The sequence below is a fragment of the Mastigoproctus giganteus genome, chromosome 7 (genome assembly GCF_048544385.1).
Source record: "Mastigoproctus giganteus isolate SK-2022 chromosome 7, ASM4854438v1, whole genome shotgun sequence".
NCBI lineage: Eukaryota > Metazoa > Arthropoda > Arachnida > Uropygi > Thelyphonidae > Mastigoproctus > Mastigoproctus giganteus.
The window spans coordinates 192,439,542-192,463,686 of record NC_143581.1 but is presented as its reverse complement, the minus strand read 5'-3'; the positions used below and the strand labels follow the sequence as shown (position 1 = coordinate 192,463,686).

The 24,145-nt window shown below is 36.3% G+C and overlaps 1 protein-coding gene across 1 annotated transcript in view; it reads right to left on the bottom strand.

Annotated features, from left to right (window-relative positions):
- Window positions 1-24,145, bottom strand: part of LOC150083500 (AN1-type zinc finger protein 4-like) — a 146,913-nt gene that overhangs the window by 5,113 nt on the left and 117,655 nt on the right. The window contains exon 8 of the mRNA XM_090378514.1: window positions 22,220-22,281. Coding sequence (XP_090234640.1) covers window positions 22,220-22,281 — 62 coding nt within the window. The remainder of the gene's footprint in view (window positions 1-22,219; window positions 22,282-24,145) is intronic.

The window sequence follows — 24,145 nt, the reverse complement described above, 5'->3', positions numbered from 1 at the left end:
GTAGTCCCAGATAAGAGCCTTGCCCACCTATGATAAAAACAATGGATTTCTTTTACTGCTACATTATGATTAAAGTTCAAAGATTTCCTAGAACACTACATTAGTTTCCCTTTTCAGAAAATCCTGGAACCACAACTGCATGAGATGAAACTTTGAGACATCACAAAATATTTAACAATTCTTTCAGTGTCAGTTGACCGGACATTAGCAACTGCATACAGATTATTTTTTTGATTTTGCAAACTGGTCCTCTCTGGGCCAGTACATTTTTTTTTTTTTTTTTTGTTAGTTGTTGGCGCATCGGCTTCAGTAGCCATAATGCACCTCCCAAAGTTTTTGCATTTTACTCTGATCCAAGCCTGAGGCGGGATTTGAACCAATGACCTTTGGATTGCCAGGCAGGGCCAGTACTGCTGATATAGAACTATAGATCTGGTAACCAACACCTTTACTACAGATGGTCATTTTCTGAAAGTCATTAGTTGGATGTTATTGAAACTGTACACAAAATGTATGCTTGCATATTCTTCTCTGCTGCATTTTGGATAATACTAGCATCTGAGCAGTCAAATCTTAAAAATAAGTCCAACTAAACGATCAAAACACTCTTTTAATGCAAAGAATAACATATTACCGATAACACTGAGTGGTATGCAAGGTTTGCTACTGACTGTAGCAAATCTATTATAACAGAAGATGAATAGACATAATACAAAGCTGTTGATCTGAAAGTTACACTGTAATTTTATTTTGCAATATGTGCCACTCTACACTTTAACATAAAAATTGGACTGAGTTATGCAAAAAATTTTACAAGGACATCTTGGTTAGTGAAAACTATCAACTCAAAGAAAATAGCACAAATAATGAAGTAAAGAATGATATAATGATTAAAAAAACAGCAATACAAAGCTGTTGATCTGAAAGTTACACTGTAATTTTATTTTGCAATATGTGCCACTCTACACTTTAACATAAAAATTGGACTGAGTTATGCAAAAAATTTTACAAGGACATCTTGGTTAGTGAAAACTATCAACTCAAAGAAAATAGCACAAATAATGAAGTAAAGAATGATATAATGATTAAAAAAAACAGCATAAATAAATGAGAATTTAGTTTTAAAGACAGTTTTTAAAATTTTCCAATAAACCAGATGGGGAGAAAAAAGTTAATGAGGTAAAAGGCACATGAAGTCATATATGTGTTGTCATATGCTTAAGAATATTCAGTTGCTCGGTATTGCATACTGTAATATCTTTTACTATTATTTTTAAATCTAGAAAATTAATTTATACACTTTTCTTATTATTAATACTTCCAACAAATAATATAACCCATCTCACCTTACATCATAACCTACTAGGGGAAATTCTGGTCATTATTACACCGTATAAAAAACTTGTCAATCTAGAGAATTAATATGAAATACAGGAAATACTAATTAAACCACATAAATTGTTATGAATTTTACTGTACACAATAAAATTCACTTCATAACAATTTATGAATTTACTATACATGAGCTTCTTAACAACTGGCAACATTTCTAGATTCCATGTTGAATCCTGTCACCAGGTCTAAGTATTGGGACATCTAACTAGTGGTGGAAGAGATTTACATGCCCCATTTCCCCAGAGTTAGCTCCCTTTACCCTAAAATGAATAAAATAATGCAAGTAAAATAAAAATATATTAGGTAGAAGCATAATGACAAATTATGAAGGCAATTTTTGTTTTGTGCCAAAATATCAGACCTAAAGATGGAGTGAATAAATTATCCAGCAAAAAAAAAAAAAAAAAGTGAATTAAATGTTTGTTTGTTATTTGGTTTTTAGGAGCATCAGCAACTAAGGCCATATTGCTCCGGGGGGGGGAGTATGCAGTGGTCATTCCCTGACCATTCCGCATCCTCCATATTTGGTGGGCATAGGCTCGAACCCTGGTCTAATTAAGAAGCGTGTGCTACGCACTGCTGCTCCTGCCCACGGAGACACCTGTGAATTAAATAATATAAGATAAAATAAATGGTCTGAAGTAAAACAGGGTATTCACTGCTGCACTCATTGCACTGAGTGCAGCATCATTGCTGCTCTGAACAGTCTGGTCACAGAATGTAAACTGTTTTGAACTTATATAAACTTTCCTGTATTTAACTACTTACACACACACACACGCACAAATATATTAGATTGCAGTGGTAAGCAATTGAAGACTATATGGATTCACTATACACTTTTTTTTTTGATACATCAATCCAGTATTTTAGTCTCTAGTTGCTGATCATGTCCACAGGTTATATGAAAATTCAAAGATGTTTTTGTATCCAGTAATGTAATCATGTTTAATTAAACGCTTATCCAATCAAGAAAGAATGAAAGCTTGAACAATGTGTAATGGAGAGAAACACATCCAGATGAGAAAGAAAGTCTCTCTCTCTCTCTCTATATATATATATATACAGTAATACCCCGAAGTTACGCGATAGGTGGGTCCGACGAAAATCGCGTAAGTCGAAATCGCATAAGTCGGGGTACAACTTTGCATATAAATACATATAAATTTTGCTTAATTGGGACCAAGGACTAACAAAAACACTAGTTTAGAAGAAAAATATTAATAAAATTGCAGTTCTTTATACATATTAATACAAAATATGTATTAAAAAAACAAATGACTTACGTTAAAAAGTTATTTCGATGTCGATGGCTTCATAAAATCTAACAAATTCGTCTGACGACACAGCGCGTTCTTTTTTTCATGCAGAATTTCTTCGTAGCAAGCTAATAATTTTTTTATTCCTTGCTTTGTAGCTATAACGCGTTCTTCGTTGGAGTCTATGTTTTCTAAAATTTTTAAGCCCTTTACAATTGAGCCCTTTTCAATTTTCAACCTGTCAAGTTTGCAATTGTCATGTGCTTTTCGCCGTTGCTTCATTTAGGCCTGTAGCACGTGCAATATCACATGGTCTTTCATTTCGCTCAAAGCGTTTCACAATTTCATATTTTTTCTCTATCGACAGAGGCGGACTGGCCATAAGCCTTACCGGGGAAACCCCGGTGGGCCAGTGTGATTTTGGCCATAAACCATAGTATGAGGCCACTATAAATTTTCCCGGGTAAGAATTTTTGATCCAGTCCGCCTCTGTTTATCGATAATTGCTTTTCTTTTTCTCTCTGAATCTGCAGTGTCTTCACCAGGACGCTTCCTTTTCACACCTTTTAATTAAGTATTTTACTCATTTTTAGGGAATAAAGCACAATTACAAAACGAGGAGGCACGCTTGATACGCATAAACAAAGCTGCGCGCATGTAGCAACTGAATAAACAACACCATAAAGGCAGAGATACGCTATTAACACCTCACATTTCTAGGGGTTACTACCATAAAACAATAAAAATCCAGTTGCGTTTCTGCTAGTGAAATCTGTTATAAACTGGTAGTAAACTCGATCTAATTGCATTTGCGATTATACCGATAGCTGGAATTGTGTTGGTTTTTAAGTTATTATGGTGAAATGTGTTTCCCCTTCACTGATATAAAAAACATAAAAGCAGCAAAGTTGAATTTTGTTCATCTTTCGCTCTCATTCTCCGCCGTCGCACTGTATATTGATAACATATGAAAAACGACCTTGAAGATAGTGGGCGGCAGCGTTGCCAAACGAAAAAATCAAGAACCGCGTAACTCCGAGTTCGCGTAAGTCGGGGTAGCGTAAGTCGGGGTATTACTGTATATACGATTTTATTTATTTAATTTTTGGTTTTTCATTTGTGTGGGAGCCATTTCAGGCATTAAGTCCTGACTGTCAGTGTAAGAGTTGTTGGTTAGCCAATTGATAAATATTCAATATTTAAATTTAAAAAGAAATAAAGCTAAAAGAATATAATAGAATTAATAAAATAAAGTAAAGTTAGGAAAATTTTTCTGAATAAAATATGGGGAAAATTAAGGATAATTACATTCATTCACATGGCCATCTCTCCACTACTTCCTCAGAGCTTTAGGTGGACAGATAGCCAATATTAAATGAATGTCTCATGCATACCCATTTCTGTAGACCCAGTAACAGTATTACTAATTCATTAGTAAACAGGCTGTGTTAGGATAATTAAGAGAAGGAACAGATGTATGTGTACTTGCATGTACAACAATGCTAGAAGTATAGTTAATAAATTTGATGAGTTTTAAGTGCTGATCAAGACATCAAAGGCAGATACTGCTTGGGATATCATAGACGTGGTGTCACACAGATATAAGCAGTGCAGAGTTGGAATTTCGAAAATACAATGTGTACAGAAAGGACAGACAGGACAGCAAGGGAGGAGAGGTTATGCTGTTAGTTAAGAAACACAAAATCTAAGGAAGTTCATTCAATTGACATTGGTGGACAATGTTGAGTCAGTGTGATGTGATATAAGCACTGGGAAAGGGAAAATGAGAGTAGTGTGTGTGTGTGTGTTATAGGCCTAATGGATCTGATGAGTATAATGAGCAATTGTGCAGAGAAATAGAGTGGGCCAGTAAATCAGAATGTCTTATAATGGGGAATTTTGACTGAAACTTGTGGATTGGTCACTTGCACAATAGCAAGACTTTTGTGGATTTATTGGATGACTGTTTTCTACAGCAACATGTTTGAGAGGCAACCAGAGGGAATAACAGTCTTGATCTGATTATAAGCAGTGATTCTTAATGCGTTAAGAATCTGCAGATAAAAGAACCATTAGGTGGCAGTAATCACAGTGTACTGATGTGGGATTTACTTAAAAACGTAACTACCATCAGGGGTAAGGGAAGGGTTTTTGCATTCATAAAGGTGACTACAGTGGTTTCAGACGGTTTTTAAATTCTATACAGTGGGATCAACTGATGATGTTACCAATGGTGAATTATAAATGGGAAACCTTCAGGGACTTAATATTGGCGACTACTAGGCTTTTCACACCAACTAAGAAATACTGTTCAAGGTTTAGGCCTAAGTGGATGTCAGATGAATTAATGAGGCTCGTGGCAGAGAAGAAAAATGCATGGGATGCATATAAATTATCAGGCAACACAAAAGCCTACATGAAATACAAGCTAGTCCAATGGAGGTTAGACAGGCGAAGGCAGATTACAAGAAATCTTTGGCAAAGGATGCAAAGAGAAACAGTAAAGAGTTCTTTGCTTATATAAGAAGGAAAGAACTCTAGAAGGAAAGGGATGAATCAGATTGGTCCACTTAACATAGATGGTTCGACTATTGATGATGCTGCTCAGATAGCTGATAAACTGAATGAGTATTTTGCATCTACATTCACATGAGTTATTCAAGAAGGGGAATGCCACAAGTTTATCAAACTCTAACAGGGAGCTAAGTGATTTTGTAACAACTGAGAGCAAAGTGGAGGAGAAATTTTGAAGTTTAACATAAGGCACCTGTGGTGGATGGGATCTATCCAGTTATATTAAAGGAAGCAGCAAAGGAAGTAAGCAAACCCTTCACCATACTTATGAGAATTTCTTTGAACTCAGGGGAGTCCCAATGGACTGGAGGTGTGCAAATGTATCCCCAGTTCACAAAGGAGGTTCAAAAGGTAACACAAGTAACTATAGACCTGTTAGTTTAACTTCGTTCTGGGGAAAATAATGGAGTCGTGGTTAAAGAAGCATTGCAGGACCGTCTAGACAAGACTGCAGCAATCGTTTAGACAGCATGAGTTTGTTAAAGAGAGGACTTGTTGGATCCATTTGACTGGATAGTATGATGTGGTCACAAAGGAACTGGATGCAAAAAAAAATTTTGATATCATATACTTGGATTTCAGGAAAGCTTTTGATACTGTTGCATGTGGAAGACTGCTATACAAATTGGAGCGGTACTGCATTAAGGCAAATTGCTACAATGGTTAAAGGGATGGTTGAATGAGATGACAGAGAGTGGTAATCAATCGACACTGCTTTTTGTGGACTAATGTTATTAGTGGATTTCCCCAGGGTTCGATGCTGAGCCCATTGTTCTTTTGTATATTCATCAATGGTATTGATGAAGGTATATCAGGCCTAATGTCCAAGTTTGCAGATGATACAAAGATTGGCAGCATTGTTAACAACAGTATGCTACTGCAACAGGATCTAGATAAGTTGGGCAAATGGGCTGAGAAGTGGCAACTGAAGTTTAACGTTGACATATGCAAAGTACTGCATATGGGTAACAGTAACCCAAGAGAAACGTACCAACTGTATGGTACTACACTCAGGGAAATGGAGAATGAAAAAGACCTAGGGGTAATTGTGCAGTCAGATATTAAGATTGCTGAGCAGTGCAGGTTTGGCAGCCAGAGCAGGTCATGGAGTCTTGTCAATGATATATAGGAATTTTGCTAGCAGGGACAAGGAGGTGATTATCCCATTGTACAAGGCAATGGTCAGGCCACACCTTGAGCACTGTGTGCAGGTCTGGAGACCTCATTTTAGGAAGGATGTAGAGTTGCTAGAACGAGTACAAAGAAGGGCAACAAGATTGGTGAGGGGAATATGGGGTGCTCTTACCAAGAAAGGCTTAAGCTTGGCAAATTCCAGCACCTAGAGACTAGGCCCCTGCGAGGTGATCTGATTGAAGTGTACAAGGCCTTGAACGGGTTGAGCAAGCTCAATGCTGTTGGGATTCTTCCTCTTATTCAGATTACAAACCTGATGGGACATAGATTCAAATTGAGGAAAGACAGTTGTAGAATAGATGTTCGGAAATTTGCCTTTAGCCAGCGGGTAGTTGGCTGCTGGAACAGACTTCCATTCCTTGTTAGGGAAGTTGATAGCTTAAATAAATTTAAGACTGAGCTAGACAGGCATTTTGAGTGGATGGGTGAAATGGGAGTTTTTTTTTTTTTTTGGCTGATGCTGCATAAGCTTGCTTGCATTATATGCCTCAACTAATGCCAATGATCATATTTAGTTTTTATTTTTAGGTATCCTGATTATAAGTTTTAATTTTTTTTTATAATTTCTGAAAAATTTAAATTATAGATTGGTATTAATAGTAAACTGGAATTGGTACCCAAAGCATAATGGGTATGCATTAGTACAGTATACAATATGCATTTACCTGTAATCACTGTGGTTGGTACAAAATGGCCTTAAGGCAACTCATCTGCCAATTTTATAGATGATTGGGGTGCGCCCTCTGGTCTGTTTAGCATGTTTGGTAGTAAACATAATTATTATTTAATTAATCAACCTACTTATTTATTTAAGTCTAAGTGTTCACTGTTTTCAGGTATTAATAAGCAATGTTATCTGCTGGACATAACATAAGCAATGTTATATATTGGGCTGTGAATTGCAATAGTAAGCAACTAATGATGATATGAATTCACTATACACTTTTTTTTTTTTTTTTTTGAGACATCAGTGCAGTATTTTAGTCTGTAGTTGCTGATTATGTGAGGATCCATGGGTTATTTGAAAATTTTAAGATGTTTTTGTATCCAGTAATGCAACCATTACTGGATGGAATGTGGACAGGACAAGGTCATTTCCAGATTTGAAATGGGTTTTTGGTTGTTTTTTCTGGAAGTGACCAAGTAAAAGAACATGGTGTCACTGTCATTTTGAATAAGGAATGTTCAAGGTCTCTTCTGGGATACAATCCTATTAATAATAGAATGATGATGATTAGAATTCAGAGCCAGCTAGTAAATCTCACAGTTTAGTTGCATATGCACCGACATCAACATCCACAGATGAAGATATGGACGTTTATTATGAAAATCTTCAGTCAGCTCTTGATCTGGTCCCAAAAAAAGGATGCTTTGATACTCGTGGTGATTTTAATGCAAAAGTAGGCAAGACAGTTTCTTCCAGTCCCGATTGTGGCAGGTTTGGTCTTGACACTAGAAATGAGTGGAGTGAAAGTTTAATTGAATTTTGTCATCTGAACAGTCTTGTCATATGTAACACCTGGTTTCAGCAGCACCCGAGAAGGCCCCACACATGGAAATTTCCGGATCATAAAACAAGGAATCAGATTGATCATATCCTTATGCAGCAAAGGTAGCATTCCAGTGTAATCACAGCAAAAACACTTCCTGGAGCAGATTGTGGCAGTGATCATCAGCTACTCCGCATCGTGTTGAAGCTGAAAAAGATCACAAATAAGGTTTTCCCTAAACGACCGAATGTAGAAAATATTCCAAACAATTATATGCTTGAAACAGGCAATCGTTTTCAATCTCTATTAGAACTAGATGACGATATGCTGCCTGAGGAAATGTGGGAAAATACAAAAAGCATTATTAAGAATTCAGCAAATAGACACATTACAGAAAGGTCAAAGATCAGGAGGCCTTGGATTACAGAAGCCACTTTTAAACCTATTGAACAGAGAAGAACTGCAAAAGCCCAAGGTGTACAAGGAAACGAAGAGTATCAGGAACTAAGCAAACTAATCAAGCGCTGTTCAGGACAGGACAAACAGGATTATATCAATCGAAAGTTTAAAGAAATCAAATACCACAAGAAATGAAACAACACTAAAAAGATGTATGATGTAATTAAGTCCTTAAGACAAAAGTTCCGACCAAAACTTAATGTAATTAAGGACACCAAAGGGGAAATTTTAACAGAGGAGAACACAATCAAAGGAAGGTGGAAAGAATACTGTGAGCAGCTCTTCCAAGAATCTGCTGGCACTAATGATCTGCAACATCCTCTTCAAGAATGTGATCATGAACCAGTTCCACTGAAGAAAGAAGTCAAAAAAGCCATCAGAGAACTAACGTGTGCAAGTCACCTGGAACTGATGAAATTCCAGCGGAATTGATTAAAGTTACAGGTGTGAAGGGTGCCAAGTTTTTTCATAAAATTATTGTAAAAATTGGGAAATGGGATGGTGGCCATCAGATTGGAAGAAATCAGTTTTCATCCCCTTACCAAAAAAAAGGAAATCTGAAAATTTGCTCAAATTACAGGATTATTAGCCTAATTTCTCACACTAGCAAGATTCTTCTTAAAATCATATTGAATAGAATCTCAAAAAAACTTGAAGAAATGCCAGAAGAGGCAGGTTTCAGAAGGGGTAAAGGAACCAGGGATCAAATCTTAAGCCTATGACTGATTATTGAAAACTGCAAAGAATTCAATGTTCCAGTCGTTTTGTGTTTTATAGATTATGCAAAAGCATTTGATTGTGTTCAAAATGAGAAACTATGGAAAACGATGACTATTATGGGTTTCCCAATCCACATAATTTAGCTGATTAAGCTGAATTATGTGGATTGGGAACCCATGGAAAACAGGAAGGAACTGTGAGAACGAAGATGGGAAACACTGACTTTTTCACAATAGGTAACAGAGTAGGGCAGGGCTGTATTTTGTCACCTTACCTTTTTAATCTTTATGCCGAAGATATCATTTGTGAAGCTTGAAGATTTAGAGACTGGCATCAAAATTGGAGGACTGAAGATAAACAACCTTGGTTATGCAGATGATACTGTTAATGTTCATATTAATGTTAATGTTAATCATGCCCAAATACTATTAATGTTCATATAATTTATTATTCCAGTAATAGCATTAATGCCACATTACAACTGAAAGTGTTTCCATCACAGAGTAAAAACCTAAAATTTGCATTTAAATATATATATATATATATATATATATATATATTTTGTGTTTTTATTATTTTAGTTAGTGTCTAATAGATTGTTTTTAATTTGTCACTTGCTACGTTAATGTCATTGCCATGTGGCAATTGGACTATTATACGTGCTTGATATATTTTAGTTTGATTGCTTAGATTACTTAAATTTTTGGTATCTATTTTCTATAGGGTATTAAGGTGTATACTGAACAGGAGATTTAGTTAGCGTTTTTAGTCTAACCTATTCCTAGGGGTCTGTGGTGGTGTTCAAATTATATACTATCTAATGAAGTTAGTTATAATTATATTTATTTAACTTTAATTAATATTAATCAATACTAACTAACATTCCCTTACCTGGTCATCTATCCGCTACTTCATCTGGGGCTTTGAGCGGATCGATAGCCAGTTTTAACGGAATGTCTCATAATTACCCGTTTATGTTAACTCCTTATCAGTTTTGCCTTATTAGTGAGATTATTTTGCTCTTTTAGATTATTTAATTCATTGAATAAGGATAGTTTTATGTCAATTTGTCTTTCAGTTTAATTTTAATTTTTGAAAATTTTTTATTATTGAAAATTTTTTATTCTTAACTTCGGATTCGGCAAACTGGTAGAGGAGAAACAAAGCCCAATGGGTAATTATCGGAATAATCGAGTGGAGCTATAGTTATCTGTCCGGTGGTGGTCTTTCGGTAAAGGAGGGGTTAGCCCTATTCATTGTTTGTTTTATCACTGGTTTGGTTTTGAGTGCGCAGTCGCATCTATTGTTGCTTGATATTGTTGTAGGGTGATATTTTTGCAAGTCATCCGATGAGTGGGCTGATTCCTACGTCAGCCGGGGTGGGGGCTGAGTACTGGGGGGGGTTTCCGTTTTAACTCCGTGGTGAAAATTAATTTGAAAATAACGTGATTTGGTTGTATGTTATTTACAAGCGTTATTTTTTGTTATTTACATGAGTTGGTTTGCTATCCCTTTGGACTGGGCCGGTATAGCTTTTCTAAGGCATAACAGCCCGTTTTGTCCTCGGGGATAGCTATTTACATATTTACAGCCTCCTGTAAAGTGAATGTTACCTTGCGTCTCGTTACACACAAATTAATTTTTTATTTTGATGGGTGGGTTAATATAGGAAGCCGGATTATAGTGCGGTCAGAGGACGAGCCTCCTCTGAGCGTAAGAAATCCGGACCTTAATTTAGGTATTTTTGATACTGCTTTGTGATTTAGACATTTGATTTTTGTTATTAATAAGTGTGGCCGCTTTTATGTGGTGTTTGCTATAATTGTAGGGTATATTGTTTATTGTGAGTGTTTTTATCAGTTTGTTAATTGCTTCTGTTGTGTTCTCTGCACTACTGCATATTTTTATTATTCTGGTTGTTTGGTTTCTAATTGTGTTTCCGTATATGTGTTTTTCAATGTTGCTATCCCAGTGGATGAGCTTTATAGCTGGGAAATTGAAGTGGTCTCTTTTGTCATAATGTTTAGTTTCGATTTTGTTATTGTTGATAGTGATCTGGCTGTCGAGATAATATGCTTGTAAGTTGCTGTTTTGGTCGGTCCGTTCTATGCTGAGGTCGGTGGGGTATATTACTTGGGCTAGTGTTTCAAAACCGTCGTGGTTGATGACTAGGACGTCATCGATATATCTAAATATGTTGATTTCTTCTGTTATGTTATTTTCAAAGTGGTGTAAGTATAGGTTGGCAATCGCACTGGAGCAGCACGATCCCATGGCTATTCCTCTGGTCTGTAAGTAGATTCTGTTTCCCATCTTTACGTAGTTATTTTTGATGTTGAGATTGACTAAATTGTTCCAGTATTGTTTGTTACAATTTAAACTATTTTGGTGGTTTTGAAAGTAGACTAAAAGGACTTTAATTAAATTGTCATGTGATATGCTGGTGAATAGGTTTTGGAAGTCATAATTGTATAGGCTTCTTATCTTATTGTTTTTGTTTTGGATGTAGTCTAGGTATGTTTTGTTGCTGGTGATTATTTTGGTGCTAGTTATTTCATTGAATATAATTTTAAGTTTGTCTTTCAATAGGTTACTGGAAACTTTTGTATAACTGGTTTTACCTCCTGTTATGAACCTTTTGACGGTGGGTATTTTGTGGAATTTTGGGATCCAGTAAATAAATGGGTATTTTGTGATTTCTAATTTCAGTTTTAGTTTTTTGTGTAGTGCTATAATCTTCTTATTGATGCTTAGGTGTGGATACTATTTGTTTATATGTTTCACTGTTGTCCATTTCTTCTTTAATAGTCTCTATGTAAAACCTTTTGCATATTATGCTAAAATTGTTGCTAGCCTTGTCTGTGTTCGTTATAACGAATTTCTTCTGCAGTTCTTTCGCCTTGTGTTTAATGACTTTCAAATTGTATTGTTTGACTTGATTCCTTATTGTTAAGACCCCTTGGATTTTGTTCATGATTTTTTTCCGTGGTAATGTTTATCCATATTTGGAATGCCTCTATGGGTGTGTTAAATTTGTGTGCAGTTTTGAATGCAAATTGCAGTAAATCCTTGTATATGGATTTACGTGTGCTGAATAAATTGGTTGGGCTATTGGGTCTGAATTTTGTTCCTTTTTCCATTATTTCTTTAAGTGTGTGATCCTCTATAATGCTGAGGTCGCCTGTTATGATGTGTTTGTAATGTGGATCTATGTATTTTCTATATTTGTTATCATTGCAGTGGCAAAGTTGTTCCGTATTATTCATATTTTTGATTGTGTTTTTGTAGTTACACATGGTTATGCCTATAGGTTTTGTGAAACTATATCTGACTTTAATATTAATGTTTTGGATAGGTAAGAACCCTTTTGTGTTTTCCATAACGTCACGGAAGTTGACGTTGTCGAATGTTCGGTTCAGGAATTTGATGATGCAGTATTCTTTAGTGGCAATGTCTTTGTAATCATCGCCGATTCTGAATTTGAAGACATCTTCTAGGGTATGGTTGAGGTGTATGTTCTTAATCTTCAGTTTTTGGTGAATTCTGTTTAGTGCTTTAAGTTTGCTGATTTTAAGTGTAAATAGGGTGTTGTGTATGTTTTTAATGTTAATAGGTTCCGTATCCCATTCTGTGATGAGCTTATCGAAGTCGTTTAGGCTTTGTGCTTTGCTTTTATTATCTTCGTCAATTTCTTGTTTGATTTTGTTGAGTTTTAATCCATTTTTGTGCCAGTCTTTGTTGAGCTGAAAGACAGTATATGTACATTGTCCGGGGTTGGTGTATGTGAAGTTTCTTCCATTGAATCTGTTAAGTCCGTATGGGTATAGTGTTTTGTACATTATTATTAACATGTCCTCCATGTTTTCTCTTTTGGCGGTATTTTCTATTATGGCTAGGATTGCAATAGTTATATTGGTGAATTTGTGCTTTTGAAAGTGTTTGTATTCTATTTCATTGGTGTATTTTTCTGTGGTGTTGGCTTTTGTGGGGTTTTCTCCGTATTTCTTTATTTGTGACCGATGTAGGTTTATTCTTATGTGCAGTTCTGTGCTGGTTTGTCCTATGTATTGTATTCCGCATGTTTTACAAGTAATTAAGTAGATTACATTTTTGGTGTGGCAATATTTCGGTGCGTTATCGTCATTTTGTTGGTGTACTCTGTGCATTTGTGGGCATGTTTTGCATAGTTTACTTTTACATTTACTAAATTCTAGTTTTTTCTGGTGTTGATGGATTTCTCCGTAGCTTTCTTTGTGTGGGTATTTATGGTAATCGGATCCGCTCGGTTTTATGTTATTCACTTTTGGTGTGGCGGCATTACATGCTAAATGACCGTTTTCAGGAATTATTGGGTCCTGTATGATCATGTGTGATCCCAGGGTGCAATTTATGCTGTGATACCCGTACAGCATTTTATTTTTATTTGTATGTTCGTTCATGTTTATTCCAATTTTCAATGTAATTTGTAATTGTAGGCCCCGGTTCCTTGTGGTTACTCCGTAATACCCTTTGTCTTATTACTATCTTTATTGGTAAATTTACTAATGGCTGTAGTCCCAGTAGCTGTTTAGCAATGCTGGGTACTATCAGGTTAATTTATTTTGTGTTTTTATTATTTTAGTTAGTGTCTAATAGATTGTTTTTAATTTGTCACTTGCTACGTTAATGTCATTGCCATGTGGCAATTGGACTATTATACGTGCTTGATATATTTTAGTTTGATTGCTTAGATTACTTAAATTTTTGGTATCTATTTTCTATAGGGTATTAAGGTGTATACTGAACAGGAGATTTAGTTAGCGTTTTTAGTCTAACCTATTCCTAGGGGTCTGTGGTGGTGTTCAAATTATATACTATCTAATGAAGTTAGTTATAATTATATTTATTTAACTTTAATTAATATTAATCAATACTAACTAACATTCCCTTACCTGGTCATCTATCCGCTACTTCATCTGGGGCTTTGAGCGGATCGATAGCCAGTTTTAAAGGAATGTCTCATAATTCTCTTAAAGGAATCTCAACAAAATCGAAACTAAACATTATGACAAAAGAGACCACTTCAATTTCCCAGCTATAAAGCTCATCCACTGGGATAGCAACATTGCAAAACACATATACGGAAACACAATTAGAAACCAAACAACTAGAATAATAAAAATATGCAGTAATGCAGAGAACACAACAGAAGCAATTAACAAACTGATAAAAACACTCACAATAAACAATATACCCTACAATTATAGCAAACACCACATAAAAGCGGCCACACTTATTAATAACAAAAATCAAATGTCTAAATCACAAAGCAGTATCAAAAATACCTAAATTAAGGTCCAGATTTCTTACGCTCAGAGGAGGCTCATCCTCTGACTGCACTATAATCCGGCTTCCTATATTAACCCACCCATCAAAATAAAAAATTAATTTGTGTGTAACGAGACGCAAGGTAACATTTACTTTACAGGAGGCTGTAAATATGTAAATAGCTATCCCCGAGGACAAAACGGGCTGTTATGCCTTAGAAAAGCTATACCGGCCCAGTCCAAAGGGATAGCAAACCAACTCGTGTAAATAACAAAAAATAACGCTTGTAAATAACATACAACCAAATCACGTTATTTTCAAATTAATTTTCACCACGGAGTTAAAACGGAAACCCCCCCCAGTACTCAGCCCCCACCCTGGCTGACGTAGGAATCAGCCCACTCATCGGATGACTTGCAAAAATATCACCCTACAACAATATCAAGCAACAATAGATGCGACTGCGCACTCAAAACCAAACCAGTGATAAAACAAACAATGAATAGGGCTAACCCCTCCTTTACCGAAAGACCACTACTGGACAGATAACTATAGCTCCACTCGATTATTCCGATAATTACCCGTTGGGCTTTGTTTCTCCTCTACCAGTTTGCCGAATCTGAAGTTAAGAATAAAAAATTTTCAATAATAAAAAATTTTCAAAAATTAAAATTAAACTGAAAGACAAATTGACATAAAACTATCCTTATTCAATGAATTAAATAATCTAAAAGAGCAAAATAATCTCACTAATAAGGCAAAACTGATAAGGAGTTAACAGAAACGGGTAATTATGAGACATTCCTTTAAAACTGGCTATCGATCCGCTCAAAGCCCCAGATGAAGTAGCGGATAGATGACCAGGTAAGGGAATGTTAGTTAGTATTGATTAATATTAATTAAAGTTAAATAAATATAATTATAACTAACTTCATTAGATAGTATATAATTTGAACACCACCACAGACCCCTAGGAATAGGTTAGACTAAAAACGCTAACTAAATCTCCTGTTCAGTATACACCTTAATACCCTATAGAAAATAGATACCAAAAATTTAAGTAATCTAAGCAATCAAACTATAATATATATATATATATATTTTTTTATAATTTTCACTGCATAAGGACTACCATTATTCAGATCCTATGTATTTGCAGATCGATCTACTGATCAGATGGGGAGCTGATCTTTCGATCGGCTCACCTTTGCAGCGAGTTGTCTAACCTTCGAAATGCAGTGATTCCTTGACCATCATTGGCTTTGTGGTCCTTTGAAGAGATGGGGCATAATAGTCAGTCTATTTTTGCTTAATTTATTTTATCCTTATTTTAGTTAGCTTCTGTCTCTATCATTCATGATATTTCATGCAATTTGGACCTTGTGCTTGTCAGTGGTGCCATTAAATTTCTTATTTAATTGGCTTTCAAAACTTAATTGATTTTTGAAATTTATTCTTTCTTTAGGCTTCTAAATCATTTTGGAGAGTTGCTTCTACAATATTTTTAGTCTTGATTACCCTTCTTCCCCTCCCCACTGGTTGTATTTTTATGTTTAGTTTAATCTATTTTTGCTCTATTGGCTTGCTCTACTACTGGCTTAATTTCAATTTAATTTTTTATTTAATTTTCATAGTCTTATACAATAAGCAATATGCAGAGGAATATGCAATTATGCTGCCTTTGATACTTGCATTACTAATTTTTTATTTTTTTTCATTAATTTATATATACAGGGTGATCGAAAAGTCAGTAAACAATTCTTCTTCTTTATCTTCACCTTCTTCCCACGTTTATATGGGGTTAGCATTTCTGTCCTTAATTCTTTTCCTCCATTTCTCCCTATCCTGGGCTTCCTCTCTCTTCCATCCTCTCTCTTTTAAATCCTCTGCCACCTTGTCCTTCCATCTCAGCTTAGGTCTCCCCTCTTCCCTATCACCTCCAACTTTTCACACCTCTTCCTCACATACTCCTCACTTCTTCGTTCCACATGTCCAAGCCACCTCAACCTAGATTCCTGCATTTTTTTACTCAGAGGCCCCACCTTAACCGTATCTCTGATGTAGTCATTTATTATCCTGTCCTTCCTCGTCACACCACACATCCATCTTAGCATCCTCATCTCCGCCATTTCCATCTTCTTCTCCTGGGCCCTTGTAATCGCCAATGTCTCAGCACCATACATCAATGCGGGTCTAACCACAATTTTATACACTCTTCCCTTCATTCTACAATTTACTTTCTTATCACACAGCACCCCACTCATCTTTCTCCAGTTCAACCATCCACATTGCACTCTATGCTGTATTTCTGCACTCAATCCTCCATCCCTCTCAACATTCAATTCCAGATACTTAAATTTCGAAACTGATGGTAGCTTTTCCTCCTGCAGTTTTATAGAACTCTCATCTTCTCCATTCAATACCATATATTCTGTCTTTGTTCTACTTATCCTCATGCCTCTCTCTTCCAATGCTTTCCTCCATTCCTCCAATTTCTTCTCTACCTTTCCTTGGGATGGTTCGCACAGTACGATATCATCCGTGAACAGCATACTCCATGGTGCTCTACTCTTCACTTCTTTCACCAACACATCCATTACCAGATCAAACAGATATGGGCTGAGAGCTGATCCCTGGTGCAGTCCAACTTCTACAGAGAGCCCCTCAGTCATATCTACACTACTCTTAACCTGAGTCACCGCTCCCTCATACATTTCCTTCACAAGCCTTACGTACTTTTCTGATGCACCCTTCTCCCTCATGCATCTCCATACCTCTTGTCTGGGCACTCTATCATATGCTTTTTCCAGGTCTATGAACACCATGTGCAACTCTACTTGCATCTCCCTGTATCTTTCCATCACCTGCCTTAAAGCAAAGACCGCATCTGTTGTTCCTCTTCCCGGCATGAAACCAAACTGTTCCTCTCCTATTTCGGTCTCCTGCCTTTTCCTTCCTTCCACAATTCTTTCCCAGATCTTCATCGAATGAGACACTAACTTTATTCCCCTGTAGTTCCCACATTCCTGCACATCACCCTTTCCTTTATAGATTGGCACAAGTATACTTTCCTTCCACTCATCAGGTATCCTCTCTTGCTGCCACAGTTTTTCCATAAAGTCCCATAGGATATCGATCCCGTCTTCTCCCAGACTTCTCCATACCTCTTCTGGTATCTGATCAACACCTACTGCTTTCCCCCCCCCTTCATTTTTCTGAGTGCGATTTCCACTTCTTTCCTGCTTATGCCTTCCACTACTCTTTCATTCGTCTCTCCATCCTCACATAATGCTCTTGGGTTTTCCTCATTTAATAACTTCTTAAAATAGTCTTTCCTTAACCTTCTCCTGGTCCTGTATAACCACTCCCCTCTCATCTTTTATCTGTTTTATTGATGAGAAGTCCTTTGATGCCTTGTCTCTCGCTTTGGCTATTCTCATCAATTGCCTATCTCCATCTTTCCTTTCCAGTTCCCCATAGGCCTCGTCCACTGCCCTCACCTTTGCTATTGCCACAGCCCTTTTTGCCTCCTTATTTGCTAATTTATATACTTCTTTATCTTCCTGGCTACTTGTTAAATCCCATCTTTTTCTTCATCTCCTTCTTTTGTTTTATCACCGATTGCTCTTCTTCATTCACCACCAAGCCTCCAGCACACCCTTTCCTGATGTTTTCCCCAACAAAAGTCAGTAACCAATTAAAGAATCGGTATTTCAGTGAATTTTTGACGTATGGTAGCAAGATTAGTGCAGAAATCCATAGAATTATGTGGGGTTTTTTCCAAAAGAATGTAAAAATTATTTCCAAATATGTCTGCCTGGTGGCACTTGATCTGTAACACCACAAAGCACCTCATTACAGTGAATGTTCAATGTGGTGGCCTTCACTATCGAGCACTGCCTGAAGATGAGTAATGACGTTATGGACAGCATGAAACAGCATTTCTGGAGGTATCATTGATACCTGCCATCGTATAGAGTCTTTTAGCATTGCCAGTGACGTTGGGTGATTTCTGTAAATCCGTGATTTCAGGTAGCCCCATAACCAAAAATCACAGGGCGTCAGATCTGGAGACCTTGGTGGCCACTGATGCTGAAAGTGACGGCTTATCACTCGATTCTCTCCAAATGCTGAGAGTAACAGTTGTTTCACAGGAGAAACAATATAGGGTGGTGCTCTATCCTGCATGAATGTCACACCATCCAAAGCTTGCCTTTCCCCCAGGCTAGGGATAATGCAGTTTCATAACAGGTCAGCATAACGCTGACCAGTGACAGTTTCAAATCCAGAGCCACTGATTTCCTGAAAGAAAATGGCCCTATAACAAAAGAAGAGGTGAATCCACACCACACCGTTACTTTTGACTGATGCAATGGAGTTTCCGTGTAAGCTTGAGGGTTTTCCGTCGCCCAAATTCTGCAATTGTGTGTGTTTACACAGTGCCATTGAGAGTGAAATGGGCTTCATCTGTCCACAAAACATTTGACAGCCAGTTTTCACGTTCTTCAAATCACTGAAAGAACCATAAAGCAAATGCTTCCCACTTTGCAAAATCAGGATGCCTAAGTTCTTGAAGGTGTTGAATTTTGTACAGGTATCTACGGAGGACTACTCTTAGTGCTCTCCACACACTCCCATATGGGACAGCAGTTCGACATGAAACTTCACGAGAGCTTGCTTCTTCATGTGATGATGATGCCATTAGAATATCCATGTCTTCCGCAGCTGCAGTTGTAGCACATGTTGATGGTCTTCCACTTCTATTGGACGATCTTGTAATGAACCAGTTGTCTCAAATTTCTTAATCATCATCTTTAATCCTGAAACAGTCATTGGTCCTTTACCACGTCACATACCCTTCAGCTGATGGAAAGATCGCAAAGCTGCAGTTTCAGATTCAGCATTAAGGTAATAACATTTCACCAACAATGCTTTATCCGGTAATGATAACACGACCGCTTATGTTCTTTTTCTTTTTCTTTCCCAAAACGTTCACTAAATTGCTTAGCTGTTGTTCTTGCAGTGCCTTTATAGCAGACACTTGCACAATGTCATTCATGATACAGGGACACCTAGTGGACATATTTGGAACTGATTTTGACATTCTTTCGGAAAAAACCCACGTAATTCTATGCATTTCTGCGCTAATCTCATTACCACACGTCAAAAATTCACTTAAATATCAATTCTTTAATTGTTTACTGACTTTTAGATCACCCTATATATATATATAATGTAAATAAATTAAAAATAAAAAGAAAAGGGAAAAAAATAAAGAAAGAATGGCAAGCATAAGTGGTAGCATTAGCACATCCAACAAAACGTTGCCCAGAACATAACGTAAGTTAAATTAAAGGCAGTAAGAATAAAAAGCACTGTATAAAGCAAATACACATAAAACCAATTAGAAAAAAAAGGAGTGAAGAGTGGAAAGAACATGTACATAAATTAATAATATATTTTAAATAAAAGCAAAATATACCATAAGTTTAAAAACCAATAAATAATAAATTTAGACTGGTGACACCGAGAACACTGAGGCCAAATAATGTGAAATTACATGATAACGGTACTGTAAACTATCCACAAAAAGACCAAATCTGAGAAACAACCAAAAACAGAGAACAACCACTGTATCCCTTATCATCAGAAGGTCACAAAACAACAGTCATGGAAATTATTGTATTTTGAATGTTATACAAATCTGTGAAACAGCAGAAACAGACCTGCAGAATGGTGGTCCTTATGCAGAAAAAAATAAAAGAGAAGAAGGCTTAAGCACTTACACAGATGTCAATCCAAAGCACCAAAAAGTGAGTGAAAAGAAGTCTGAAACAGGAAACCAGAAGTAAAACTGCTGTAGAATTCATTCCAGTTGTTGACTGTGTTGCCAAGATCTGGGCCCAGGTTATAGGCTGGTACTGCAAGGGTGGTCTGTCGATTAGTGTAGTGAGGGTGATGTCACATTTCTTAGACTGGGGGCCTGAAGGATGGGTAAGTGGTATATTATTATTATTATTATTATTATTAATAGCCATATGGTGCAAGGAAGCCTGAGGCTTATGCTGCACCAGGAAAAAAAAAGTTCCCGAGTTACCCTGAGAGAGAGAGAGAGTCAAAAGTAGAAGGGAATCACCAAGAAAGAGAAGAATGATGATATCCAGCTCAGGACCCTGGGTGTGCCAAGCCCATACTCACCAGATGTGAGCCCCCAGAGTTATTGTTTGGGCTGATCAATGTATGGGTTGTGGGCAAGCTGCAATTGTGTGACATCTTTCTGAGCTGCATGAATATGCTGCATGTAGGTGTTTTGCTCAGCTTCGGTTGACTAGACTTAGGCTGAGTTTCAGTGCAGACTTCTTTTCCATCTAACTGATGATCTGTATGATTGGAAAGGTTTGAAGAGGAACTTTGAATGCTAGTCAGAGGTACAAGTTTACATTGTGACCTTTCACTAGCTATCCCAGTTGAGGAACGAAGTGTAAGATATTTGGGGCTGCTGTTGCTCCTCTGGGGGGGGCGGTTATCAGACAGTACAATTCCTTCAATTTCGTTTCAATATTTTAGATTATAGATGCTTTAAAGATGCCAAGTATCACATGTAACTGGGCTTGTCGCTTGGCATCTTGCACTTCCTATAGCTGTGGATGTCCGGTGTTTATGGCAGGATACGAGTTCAGATCCGTATCAGTTTGCAACTTGACACGGTTTTCTTAAAAGATCTTTCCACAATCAGACAATACAGTATCAGAAAGTTTATTTCAGTCTGAGCTGCTCAGTATAAGTTTACACAAAGGTCACGACCTAGTTTCATTTGACACTGAGGGTGAAAGTAGCATATCTCTGGAGATGCCAAAGGCATTGAACACCTGATTGTCCTGTCTGCGTTAATCCACCATGGGGGCTAAAGGGATTAATGGGCTAACATTGTCAATTATTAAATAATTGTATTGTGTGGAATGATATAATTCCCTTTATAAAAATTCATGTCATTTGATTAATGTTGTTTGTAATTCACATAAATGTTTTATAAACACCCATGCAATGTCTTTTTCTGCACAGACAATACTAACAATTTAGTAGGCCAGTTTCACTCACTGGCTCCTCTTAAGGAGAATTACTGTTTCAGTTCAATCCTATTTTGCAAAATCTCTCACACTCACACACACACACACACACACACACACACACACACACACACACACACACACACACACACACACACACACACACACACACACACACACACACACACACAATCTTCTAATAAGGCTCATTCCAGCCTTATTAGAAGGAATACACAGGTCTCCATTATCACATCTTACATTCTAATCTTGTTCCTCCTACATCTATATTCTGGTCTTGTACAACTTAATATGACAGCATGGCAGTGCAATTTCATATGAATATATTAATGTGTAAAACAGCTAAAATGTCTTTTCCCCCCTTAACAGGTAATATCAGCATATTTTGTCATATATTTTTATATTGGTTTATCACCCTCCATTGCTGGTACACCAAATTTTTAATGACACAAGTTACTTATAACAACCCACACTGTCTTATACGTAGTATTTGCAAATTTATTAACTAAAACTATAATTACTTGTGAGATTCTATAAAATTTTTATAAAACTTGGATGAAGAGTCAGAATTAGAGGAATGCTTGGTTATTTGACATTTAATAAGAGCCTTCAAGTTTGCTATTTAAATACATCTTGGAAATGTAATTGAAATAAATTACACTGCCATGCTGTCATATTACATACATACATATTGGCATTTGCTAAGAATAAATTTGAAGGAAAATCTCTTATTTACATTTTGTTCTAAGCCTTTTTCAGCATCTGTAAGCACATCTTTCTGGGGAGGAGATTTCAAAGCTGTAAAGATAAGCAATGTTTCTAAATCAGTCTGAAACAAATCAATGGGCTATTAAATGGAATTACATCAGCACTTGGTAGTGAAAGAATGAAAATGAATGCACTATAATACCATAATTTTTCATTTAAACTTTATTGGTATGGAACAGTGTCACATATAGCTAATTACATGTAATTACTATCTTATTCTTTGCAGAAAGAATTTTAAGTTTGTTATGCAAAAATCAGACAAACAATCTCTTTTTACACCATTATATGTACAAAAAGTTTAAAGAAGGTAAAAAACCAAGTATGTTATAAATATTAATATTAAGAAAATAGATTTTCAAAAATTAGAAATAAAGTAAATAAAGTACAGATATAATATATACATTATTATGATGACATAATAATGATGCACATTAAATTAAAATTATAATTTAAATTTTAATGACAAATGAGGCTAGGAAAAAATGAGATAACATAGACGTCAATATAAACATAAATTGAGTGGATATATTATTACTTCCAACACTTTAGCAATAGTAGAGGAGGCATATGATGCAAGAAAGCAAGCTTATACAGCATCAGCCAGAAAAAAAAACCTTCCCATTTCACCCATCCACTCGCTCCAAATGTTTGTCTAGTTCTGCCTTGATTTTAGGAAACTTGGGCCATATTAATCTATCCATGACAACACAGCGTTTCAAGCCTACACACCAATAGCAATTGCTGTTTCTAATCCAAAATGAGGGGAGGAGGAGAGAAAACCAAAGTATATCAAGAAATGGGAAAGAATAAAGTTATGGTACACTGCAAAATAATTAAGACAGAAAGCAGTTCATTTCTAATAAAATTAATACTTAGACCTGCTGGGAGCATAAACCCAACTTCTAAATGGAGGACTGTTCTATTTATTTTGAAAAAATAAATAGAACAGAGGTAGTTAACAGTACCTTTATTTGTTAGTTCCTCTAACATCAAGGCTATTTAAAGGGGCTTTATGCTCCAGCATGCCAGAATACTCATCTTTATTAGCAGAGAACTGCTTTCTATCTTAATTATTTTATAAAGCCTGTCACTATTGCTTTCTTTGCCTTTTCTTACCATATCTGTTTTCTCTCCCCTTCACCTTGTCTACTAACAAGTTAAAGTTGGACCTCTCTTTAACAAACTTCCAAATAGCAAACTTTTTTTGCATTGTTTGCAATGTGGAAAGCACGAATTAAGAGCTAACAGGATTAAGGATTAATCACTTTAATTCTTAGTGATTAAAAGCAAAAGGGTTTAATTTTGCATTGTTTCGCAATGTAGAAAGCACGAATTAAGAGCTAACAGGATTAAGAATTAATCACTTTAGCTTTTAAGAGCTAAAGGGTTTAATTCTTAAGAGCATTCTACAATTTAGTGGTGCCCGTAAAACCTATACAACTGCCTTTACTGTACCAAAAAGTCACGCTGGTCAACAGCTATTTGTGTCCACAGCCAGTAGCAAAGATTAAGGCATATTCCCGACACGGACATTGGCTCTGGTCAACCGATTTTCTATCGTAAGCACCCTATTAGGGAATAAGGCGATATTAGAGAATTTTCCTTTATCCCAGCAATTCATCTGTTGTTTCACAGAAATAAGTCATCCACACTTTCACTAAATTTCACCTGTCTCTATATGGAAAGTACAAGTAAGGTACTTTACTTGTACTTTCCATATAGAGACAGGTGCAAGTTAAGGTACAAGTTTCATAGCAACTAAGAAATACTGTTCAAGATTCAGACCTAAATGAATGTCAGATAAACTAATAAGACTTGTGGCAAAAAAGAAAAATGCATGGGATGCATATAAATTATCAAGTGACACAGAAGCCTATGGCAGATATAAGCTAGT